This window comes from Prionailurus viverrinus, chromosome D1, assembly GCF_022837055.1.
Source record: "Prionailurus viverrinus isolate Anna chromosome D1, UM_Priviv_1.0, whole genome shotgun sequence".
NCBI classification, from domain to species: Eukaryota; Metazoa; Chordata; class Mammalia; order Carnivora; family Felidae; genus Prionailurus; species Prionailurus viverrinus.
This window is the reverse complement of record NC_062570.1, coordinates 56,937,516-56,948,333: the sequence shown is the minus strand read 5'-3', so window position 1 is coordinate 56,948,333 and position 10,818 is coordinate 56,937,516. Positions and strand designations below refer to the sequence as shown.

Here is a 10,818-nt window from a genome sequence, read left to right as displayed (position 1 = left end):
AGTAATTCTTCAGTCAAGGGACAGGAGCCAGCATTGACCACAGGCTGCAGGTTCAGCTGAGGGTGGAGACAGGACTGGCCCTCTGCCCACCTAGGGAATGGTCTCCATGCTCCCTCTGCTTTGGGGGATGAGGGGAGGCAGCTGGACTGCCTGTGCACTGGGGAGGTGGGTACAGTGTAGGGCCCCGGTGAGGGATGCTGACTAGCTGTCCCACTCTGAACTCCCAGCCCCCTCTACCTGCTCCTGAAGACTTTGGGAGGTCTCAAGTTGCCCAAGTGTGGCCATGAACCTGGGACATCCTGGCCAGGGGCACTGGCTGGACAGGAAAGGGCTGGAATGAAAGGTCAAATCCACTTTCCTGGGTGGGCCTGTCAGAGGCTGGAGAGGTTATGGGGGCATTTTGTGTAGAGCAGTGCAGCCCATCCCTGACCTGGCTGTTCAGGATTTCTCTTATACGTTGTGCCCAGGGAAAGGTGGGAGCTGACCTCTGTCCCTGAAAGGGATGCACTTGTATATGTTCAGTAGGAGGGAAGGAGTGTGAATCCCCTCACAGTTCCCAGAGGGTGGTCCTAGAGGTTAATGTGGGGGGCACAGTCTGGATTTCAGAATTTGGGAGGGGTTTCTTTTCCTTTCTTCCAAGAAGGTACCAGAATTGCTTAGACCCCAATAATTCTACCCAGAAGAGGTACATCCCTTGGCTCCTAGAAGCACCTCCATATGGCTGTGAGGGGACCTGCTAGCTCCACCATCCAGCCCTGCACTGGACCCAGGAGGTCTCCCCATCTGCCTTGCCATTCCTGGCTGGTTATGGAAGGCGCACATGCATAGGCTCTGGGGCCAGAGCTTGGGCAGGATTCTGCCTCTGCCCATTCTAAGCTATGTGGCTTTGGATGGTCACTTTATCTCTCCAAGACCATCTCCCCACCACAGTATGGGGATGCTGGTCCCCAACCCCAGGGTTATTAAGGAACCCCTGGTGTCACGGTGATACTGGGTAGGGGCCCAAGTACCCTGCCACTCTTCTACTCGTTTCTGAAAATGCTTCCTCCTTTGGCCAAAACTGAATCCCAAACCCAGCAAGTTCTCTCCCCGTCCTCCCACAGACCATTCAGAGACAGCACGTGTCAGGATGGCAGCTTTAATCATATTGGCCAAGGCTGTCAGGCTTGCTCTGCTATAGGCCTCCTTGGCCATGCCTAGGACATTCTTCCTAGGTGGCCAATGCCCTGTGGCCACTGATGTGGAAACCTGAGGTTGTATCAGTCTGCAGATCTCTTGGGCCTCTGTGCCACTGTGCCCTAGAAGTCTGTTGGACATGAGGGCGAGGGATAAAGCAGCCTTAGGCCTATTCTCCTGGCCATCTCCAGCTGTTCCTGGGGACGTGGCTCAGTCCCTCTCCTGAGGCAGGGCCAGTGGTGGTAGGAGGCTGGTCAGGGAGGAGTGTCTCCACCACAGCAGGCTTTCTTCTTGGGCTGAACCTCCTTGTGCTTTGAGACTGATGTGAAGAACAGCTGCTGGGGGCAGAGGCCCAGCCCAGGCCCTCAAGGCAGGAGACACCGAAGAAGTCGGCTACCTCAGCATAGAAGGAAGGATGGACACACGTGGACATCCACATCCTCAACTGCCACACGGCCCAGCAGCGAGCCATCAGAGCTTCCAGATCAGGATGCAAGGGAAGGCCTCCGGGGGAGGACCAGGCCCTGGGCCCCAGACTTCCCAGAAGGGGCCCCAGGCCAGCAGGGGCCTCTGCGAGACTGGAGTTCTGACCTGGCTGGGCCTCAGGAGAGAGGGGAATCCCCTTCAAGGGGGGCCATGGCTGACGGGGGCCGGAGCCAACAAGGAGGCCGTGGAGCCAGCTCCCAGAGCACTCCAGGTCCAGACATGCTTCTGCCCGCTCTCTTGGGCCCCCTGGTCTCCACGTACAGGTACAGGCTGGGACAAACAGGTCTTCGGCTAACGCCCACTCCGGTCTGTGAGAGTCTTGGTGCGGCTGCCACTCCCTCGGTTGTCCTTAGGGGTGGGAGCGCTGTTGGCATACGTGTCATAGCTGTTGTCTGAACATACAGAGAGCTCATCGGAAACCTCCATGCCATCGCTGATCTCTGCTGGGCCAGAGGGAGGCAGAACGTGAGTAGGGAGAAGAGAGTTCAGTGAGGATGGCTGGCAGATGAGGGGGAAGGGTAACTCGCAACACACAGCTCCTATTCAGGCACTTGGAGGCTGATGAAATCACTGGGTTCAGGTTCGCTATTGAGGTTGGTATTCAAGGCCCTCCTTAGACTCTGCAAACACTCTGGCCACACCCCATTCACCTCTCCCCTGGAACTCCACCTCCCAGCCACAGAAAACCATCTGCACCCTCCTGGGCTTGGTGCTCATGTGTTTACTCAGGGCCTTTGCACGCACTGGTCCCTCTCCTGGGAGTGACTTCCCCATCAGTACTTTATTTCTTAAAATATGGCTCAATTTTTCTCATCTCTGTTATTATGGTTCCCTAAAAGCCTCCCCTGAGCCCCCCAAGCTGGGATGGGGCCTCCTCATGTCCACCTTAGCCCCTGCTTCCCCCTGCCCCATCGCATCCTGTACTGTCACTATCTGTGGCCCCCACCAACTGGAGTACTTCAAGCACAGGGGTGAGGTCTGGGTGCATCTGTGTCCCTACTGCCTGGCACAGCACCGAACATAGAGCAGAGGCTCAGGAAGTGTCTGCTGAGTGGAGCTGAGCCCACCCTGAGGGGACTCAGGGTGCCTTGGTGAGGTTGAGGGTCTCTGGAAAGGACCTCTCAACCCAGAGTGGGCAGGGTGGCCTGAGGGCTGTGGCTGGCTGCCTCAGAGTCTGTATCCGAAGGTGCTCAATGAATGGCCTTTGGCACTGAAGGAGAGGTGGGGGCCTGCATGGGCAGAATCTTCCAGGCCTAGAGGCCTAAAGGCTCTCCATTCACTCCACCCGCCCCTTCTGATTTCCCTGGGCCAGGCTGTAGGATCCTGGGGACCCCGGGTGCCTTTGGCCCTTACAGGAGCTCCCCAGTGTGGCTAGAGGGCTGAGAACCACCAGGAGAGGCCCTCCAACCCAGCCTTGGTGCTCAGAGAAGGCTCCCAGGAGAGGGCAGTCTTTTGAGCCAAGGGAGGAGGAATGTAAGTGTCCCATAGGCAAGAATCTGTAAATCCTAAGCACCTAAAACAGTGCCTGGCAATTATCTGTTGAAGGAATGAATGAATAAAGGGGAGAGTGAATGAATGGATGTTCACACAATCCTAGGAACCAGCTCCCAAACCAGTCACCCCCTCTGGGGTATCGTTCATTCAGGCCGTGTTTACCAAGCACACTGCTGGGTCATGCATGGTGCTAACCCCACAAGCACCCTGTGAGGGGCAGGAGGTGCCAGTCCGTTTTATACAGGAAGGGTCTGGTGCCAATGTGCTCTGGTTCACACTCTAGTTGGGGACAGAGCTGGGATTTGAACCCCAGTCCATCTGGCTCCTAAATATCCCTCAAATCTCTCCTCTCCTCCGTGTTCCCATGCCTAATCTCTCACCTGAATTTCTGGCTTCCTCATCTCCACCTTCCCCCTCTCTAGTTCACCCTCCATGCTTGTTAGAGGTGGAATTGTGCTCTGCCCCCCCAATTCGTATGTTGAAAGTTCTAGCCCCCAGTACGTCATGATGTGACTTCATTTGAAAATAAGGTTGTTGCAGATGTTAGTTAAGATGAAGTCATCAAGGTGGGCCCTAGTCCAATATGCCTGGTGTCCTTAGGAAGAGATGAAATTTGTACACAGAGATGCATACTGGGAGAACCACGTAAACACAGATATGACCACCTACAAGTCAAGGAGAGAGGCCTGGACCAGATCCTTCGCCCACAGTCCTCAGAGTGAATCAACCTTGCCAACACCTTGATTTTGGACTTCTGGCCTCCAGAACCGAGACCATAAATTTCTATTGTTTACACCACCAGTTTGGGGTGCTTTGTTACAGCCCTCCTGTAACAGGGACAGATCTGCCTGTGACCATACTCTGCTTTCAAACTGAAGCCCAAGCTCCTGACCACACACTCGAGGCCCAAGTGCCCCCCTCAGTGCCACCTCAGGGTAAGTGAACCTGAGCCCCCCCTCCCCCCACCATATGGAATGATAATTCTTGGTACCCCAGTAAGCCATGCCCCCTCACTACCTCTGAACATATGCTGTTCCTGCCTGAATACCCTTCCTTCCCTCTGCTTGGTCAGTCCTCACCTCAAACCCAGACCCCTCCTACTCATCTTTCCCATTCCCACTAGGTCACCTCCTTGCAAAGTGGGCCCCAAGACCCTCACTGTCCCAGGGAGCTCTGACTACTCTTCTCTGCACCCCACTCTGGCTCAGCACACCTGTTGGAGCTCTAGTGACACCCAAGTTTCTATGTATTTGTTCTTACGGCTGCCTCCTCCATCAGACTGGGAATGCCATCGATGGGCTGGCAGCAATCAGAAGGGAAAAAATCAATATCTGTGGTGTATAAACCAGGCAAAGGAGGGTAAGCCTTAAAAGCAGACTCCCCCACCCCCACACTTTTGTCCTTTGTCCACCACCCATGGGGCTGACTGCCCCAGGGCTTGGAGTGGATGACAGCATGCGGAGGGGTACATGTTTCTGTATGTGTATGTGAAGCTGGGTGGGTACATGTATGTCTGTGCTGTGTTCCTGGCTGTACGTGCTGTGGGTGAATGTGTGTACACATACTCGAGTACATGCGTGGGGTGGTAACTGAGCCCACCGCCCGTCTCAACCTGCAGGGCTGCACACCTGAGAAGATGAGCTTCTCCTTCATGATGCTGACATCCCGGCTGGTCCGGCGCACCGCAGCGCTCAGCATGATCTGCTCGGGGTTGTAGCTCCGAATGCCACCCAGGCGCCACCTGCAGAGACGGCCCCATGGGCACAGGTCCTTCCCCACCCTTCCTTGGAGCGAGGGTCCTGCCCAATTCCAGAACCTGTCCGGATTGGGCCTGAGAGGCCAGCAGGACTCTTGTCTGACTAGAGATGGGGAAACTGAAGCCCAGAGAAGGGCTTGCGTCAGAGTCCCCTGACTCAGCCAGGGCTCTCCTGCCTCTCTCTTGTCCCCCGAACCCTAGGTCAGCCCTCCTTGCCCAGGAAGATAGTTTGTTTGGGGTTGGTGAGTTCTGTTTCGGGTGCTTGCAGTTGCACGCTGACTTCTGGGGTAAATTGGGGTGGGGGAGCTTAGCAGACCTGACTCTGATGAGCCATCTGTGGGGTACACACCAATCTCAGGGAGTCCTGGCTGATGTGTCGTCCAGCTCCACCATCAGGACCAGGCTGAGTGAAGCCAGTGGGGAAACCCCGGAGTGGAAGTGAAAGAGGGGAGGGAGTGAGGGGAGGAGCTGTGAAGACAAGTGGGGAGCTTGTCTTCACAGGTTCAGAGACAAGGGTGTCAGTGACTCGGGTCTGTTCCAACAAACCTAAGAGAGTGACCTGTTTCCTCACGGTGAGGCACAGGCTAGATACAGCATTAATCCCTCTGACAGCTGAGGCAGGGATGAGGTGGGGGATAAAATTAAGCCAATGGGCAAGAGGTGGGGCTGTACGGGGCGTGCAGGGGCCAGGAAGAGCTGGGGAACTCGGGCTCCTGTACCTAGCCCACAGCAGTTTTTGCTATTGCAGTACCTCTGAACCAGCCCCAAATCTCTGGTCTCTGAACTTATGACTTGTCCTGCAAACTAGACAGAAAGATTGACTGAACCCCTACCCCCATTCCCACCAAGAGAAGCAGGGGTCAGCTTGGAAACAAGAACCCAACCCCTCGGACATTGAGCCCTGCGGGGGTGGTGCGGGCAGCCCGGACTCCATGAGAAATCAGTTGTTTCCAGATGGGGTCAGCACAGCAGAAATGGACAGACAGATGGACAGGCAGATGGGTGAATGAAAAGAACAGACAGACAAGGGGGAAGCAGGAAGCAGAGGGGAAGGCAGCCTGTGCTCTGGCTGGGCTGGCTGCCCTACATGTCCTTGAGGGCAGCGATAGGTCTCTTATCTGCCACTGTGTCCCTGGCACCAACCTCAATGTCTGCTGTGTGGCAGGTGCCCATAGTATTGGTTCAGTGAGTGAATGGAGGAAGGGGGCCCGCAGGGAATGATATTTCCCTCAGGGTCCCCTCTTCCATCAGTCCTCTGCTGACCCCCAGGAAGACAGTGACACGACCCTGGCTGGACATGTCCATCCCAGCACCTAGGCCACCTTGGCTGGTCCCCACCCAGCACACCGGGGCTCCGAGAGTGAAGGCCTGGCTCCCCGCTGCAGGCCCAGCACAGCACCAGCACATGCGGATGTCTGCTGGCTGCAAATGAAGAACCAGGTACATGTCCCTTTGCTGCACTCAGCCCCTCAGCCCCTCAGCCAGGGAGGGTCCTCTGGAAGCTGGTTAGTGAGGCTGTATAAAGCAGGAGGGCCCAAGGCACTTAGCTAAGGTGGGGGCTTGGACCCCAGGACCTAGGACTCCTGTTGGAAATTAACATCGAACCCAGGAGGAAAGTGTCAGGCCAGGGTCTCTGCAGCCAGGCACATCTAGGACAGGAAGCTCAACCACTGTGGGGTGCCCCCAGGGGAAAGCAGGGAGGCTGTGTGTATAAGGGGGGGGGGGCAGGAGTCACAAAGTGAGAGACACAGAGAAAGATAAACAGAGGCAAAGCCAAAAGTGGGAAGGGGGGAACAGAACTCGGTAGGGTAGTGGCAAAGGCCCCTGCGAGTGCTAGAGTTGGTGGCAGGGGAGGGACAGCCAGGCACAGCCCCTCCCCCGAGGGGAGCTGCTTTGGTGCTAAGAGAGGCCAGGTCAGCAAACCTGCAGGGAAGCATGGGTTCCCATCCACAGAGACAGCGAGGAGGAACAAAGGGCAGAGGGACACACATGGCAAGATGGGGACAGAAGGGAGGATTGTGGGGGAGAGAAGGAGGGCAGGGGACAGCAGGAGACTTCAGGCGAGGGGAGGTGTCTGGGAGGGTGACCCGCGAGGGACCCTGACCCAGGCACCGGCTCAGTGCACGGCAGGTTTTCAGAGGGAACTGGAGAAGGGAATGGCAAGGAAGAGGGAAAAAGAGGGACAGGAGAGGAAGACCACACCAGAATTACCTGATCAAGTGATAGCTGTGAGATGCCAGAGTGCAGCAGAGAGGGGGGTGGGGAGAGAGAGGAGGGACATGCGCCGGATCAGAGCGGTGTGTGACAGAGAGAGAACGTCAGTCAGGAATAGAACGGCCAGTTGTTGTCTGTGGCTGGTTTGGGGCCCCTGCCTGGCCCTAAACCCTCCCCCAGACCAACCCCACTTCCCCACTGCAGCCACCAGCTCAGCTGCTACCCTGACAGGCAGGAGGTCTCCAGCACGGCACACCTGAGTGCCGGTGACAACCCAGGCCCCGGGGAACAGGTCAGGACACAAGCCAAAGTCCACATAGCAAATCATGTCAGAGCTTGGTTGGCTATGGGCTCCTAGCCGGGTACCTGTTCCCGAAGCCACTCAGCTCTGGCTGAGGAGGACGGGCTGCAGGCCACTGGGCAGTCCTCCTCCTACCCTGAACACGCTGCCTGGTCAGGGCTTCTCCTGGCCCAGGACTTGGGGAGGTTTGACTGGCTGAGGTGGGGGCTCGCCTGCTGTGGGGCAGGGAAGGCTGTGGAAGGGCGTCCAAGCCTACTCACTTCTGGAGCACGAAGATGCCAATGATGAGGCTGAAGGAGACCAGGTCTGCAGTGACCCACATGAGACAGTACTCGTCCGGGGGCTGTGGACAGATGGCCAGTGGCCAGTTTTCAGTCCTGGCCAGTCCATACCGGGGCCCCAGACTGAGGGTCCATATGGGCAGGGGACCCCACGTCACTATCAGGGATGGGCTGGGAGGATCCAGAGGGGGCTTTGGGGCTTGAGATGATATTTTGTAGGAGTAGGCTCTGAACACTGTAAGCCTGTGTGTGTGTGTGTGTGTGTGTGTGTGTGTGTGTGTGTGTGTGTGTGTAGGATAAAAAAGATCTGTGTGGGGTATCTGGTGGCTCAGTCATTAAGCATCTGACTTCGGCTCAGGTCATGATCTCACAGTTTGTGAGTCTGAGTCCCACATCAGGTGAGCATGAACCCCGCTTCAGTGAGCCCCACTTCTCTCTCTGCCCCTCACTTGTACCCCTCCCCTCTTTCTCACTCAAAAAAAAAAAAAAAAGATCTGTGTGGTGTTCAGGGTAGAGGTGGCATTTGTGAATAAGCCTGGTGGGTTTGTGTGCTTAAGGGGGGCTCCAAGCAGAAGCTGAGTAACAAAAGACAAATAGCTGAATGTGGGGGTGTAAGTGACTAGTATGTATGCAGGGGTGTGTGTGGCATCTGTGCAGGTGTGAGATTACGTGTGTCACTGTAGGGTGTTGAGTGAAGGCCTGCCCGCTCCGGGGGCCAGGGAGGGCAAAGCCTCCAGTGTAGTCAGGCCTTGATGTCAGGTGAGCTGTGGAGGAGGGACGGGGCCTGGACAAAGGAGCACTTCTTGCTGCTGGTCAGCTGCTGTCGCCTGAACCTCCGAGTGTGCGCACTGCTGGTTCCCAGCAGAGCCTCTGGAGGTTTGCAAGGACCTCTGGTAGGTGGACGGACACAACCATCCATAACCTAGCTCTGGTTACTTGACCCTGACACTGTCTCAGCCATAACAAGACCCTCAGACTGGCTGTCCTGTCCTCACGGAGATGGCAGTGGGGAGCCAGGGGGAGCATAGGAGTGGGGGGCTCCCCCAGTGACAGAGCTGGGATGGGAGCCCAGGCCAGTCTATAGGGACCCAATCAACCAGTTGAAAACTGGTTTTATTTGGTGTATTCTCAGAGCAGCTCTTAAATGTTCCCTATCTTTGTCCTGTTGTTACCCTCTTTTTCTAATGCCTTCTCCTTCTTCAAAACAAAATATAACAAACCCCTGAAACCCAACCCCCAAGTAGTAATTTACTCCTCTGGGGCCCTTAAATGATGTTTTTCTCCCTGTGGGTTGGGCCCAGGTTCTTCCCACCCCCCAGCACCTTAGTGCAGACTCCAGAGGCCATGAAGATCTTCCTCTTGCCTCAAGCCTATACCCCCCACCATGTGCTGCCCCCACCCTTGAGACCTCACCAGAGAGCCCTGAGCATCGAGCCTACCCCCCACCCTGTATCACAGGCTCCCTCTACACCCCCAGGTGCCCTCCTGCACACACCCCCCAACAATTTCCCAACTTACCATGATCCAGAGAGGGGAAGGCACCTGGGACAGGGTATGGGAGTTGTCGGAGGTGACAGATGGGACTCCTGCACACCACAGCAAAGAGAAGAGCCACGGTGCATTGACCGTGTAGAGGTTCACACTCAAGTTCCAGGACGCATAGTCCCTGTGGGGCAGGGGGACGGAGGGTGGTCAGCCCTCAGACTGGGCCCTCCGGGCCTGTAAAGCATGCCCCCTTCACGAACCTCCTGGCTCTGGAGAAAGGAACACCCACAACTGGCCCTGGAGAAAGGAATCTCCACTCCCAGAGGACCAAACTCAGACAAAACCTGGATCTGCCTGATGCTCTCCACCTCCACTCTTTGAACCAGGAACTCTGTGCATCCAGCCTCCCCCTGGTGAGCTGGGGCAGGCACCTGAGCTCCTGGCGGGACACCTGAGTGTAGCGCAGGTTCAGCCTCTGGATGTGGCCTCTCCGCAGGCTGGCGGCCGCCTCCTTGGAACCTGATGTCTGCTGGAAGCCAGGAGCCACCTTCCGCACGAAGGGCCTCTGCCTGTTAGGCAGCCACATGACCTGCAGGCAGGAGAGGGGGCAGCCTCGGCTTTCTCTTCTGTTAAAGAAGCCTGAAGCCCCTGGAAGGTTTCAGAGAGCTGGGACCTGGCACACAGTGGAGCTTATGTGTAATCATTATCGACAGGGGTCAACCTGGTCCCAGCCAAGGCTGTGCAATTGCTCTGGCAACAACTCAGGGAGCTTCCCCTGTAGACCCCTGTCATGACAAGACTGATAACCCAAGCGTCAGTCACTCTATAGGATGCCACCAGTTTAGTGTGCTGCCATAAATTCGTTTCGAATTCCTCTGACCCCCAAGTATTACAGCACAAGGATGCGGGCAGTGCTTCGTGGAAATAGCAGTGTCCCAGAGAACCTGCTCCTGCCCTTTGTACATTTTAAAGGACTTTCTTGTTTCCCTCTTGTCTCCACGACTACCCTGTCAGGAAGGCAAGGGGCATGTTACCCCCATTCTACAAATGTGGAAACTGAGGTCTGGACAGGAGGCACAGTGAAGTTGCGCTGGAGTCCTGCTCCAGCCAGGCCTGGGTTTCCAGGGGGGCAGGGCAGGGCTGCTGAGCAGGGCCTCACCTGGTGCTGGGGGAACCCAGAGCGCAGCAAGGCCTCCAGCGTGACATTGAGGAAGCTGCCACGGTAGGGGTGCTCCCGTGGTGGGTCACGCAGGTTGAGCAGCAGCGTGGCATTGCCCTTGGCCAGCTCCAGGAGCTCTGCTAAGCTGCAGATGGACTGGTTCTGGGCCTCCCTGTGGTCGGAGGGTGACAGAGAGCTGGCCGTCCAGAAGGGATCCGTCTGGCAGAGATAGGAACACACATGGCTGCCTCGCCAGCCCTTTGGGGCCTCCGTGTGCCTTCTTGGCCACTAAGCACGGAGACCCCTGAGCTGCCAGTGTCTGCTGGTGTGTGGGTCAGGTAAATTGATAACTGTGGCCCTGTGGGGTTTTTAGAAGACCCCAACCCTAACTTTTCTGGGCCACACCTGTTTTCCTGAAAGAATCACCTGCTTGGAACTTATCCCAGACCCCAGCACATTTCTCCTT

At 56.5% G+C, this 10,818-nt stretch overlaps 1 protein-coding gene across 8 annotated transcripts in view; it reads right to left on the bottom strand.

The window, feature by feature from the left end:
* The window catches only part of GDPD5 (glycerophosphodiester phosphodiesterase domain containing 5), a 92,430-nt gene that overhangs the window by 3,676 nt on the left and 77,936 nt on the right, over positions 1-10,818 (bottom strand). For 5 of the 8 annotated variants that reach the window (XM_047878750.1, XM_047878753.1, XM_047878752.1 and 2 more), the window contains exons 12-17: positions 10,353-10,571; positions 9,625-9,782; positions 9,227-9,374; positions 7,688-7,770; positions 4,785-4,897; positions 1,812-2,105 (exon numbers count right to left, since the gene is read on the bottom strand). In XM_047878750.1, the coding sequence (XP_047734706.1) occupies positions 1,954-2,105; positions 4,785-4,897; positions 7,688-7,770; positions 9,227-9,374; positions 9,625-9,782; positions 10,353-10,571 (873 nt within the window). In that variant the 3' untranslated portion in view covers positions 1,812-1,953. Of the gene's footprint in view, positions 1-898; positions 904-1,122; positions 2,106-4,784; positions 4,898-7,687; positions 7,771-9,226; positions 9,375-9,624; positions 9,783-10,352; positions 10,572-10,818 lie in introns of those variants that run through there. The other 3 variants (XM_047878755.1, XM_047878757.1, XM_047878756.1) reach the window with 3 other exon arrangements.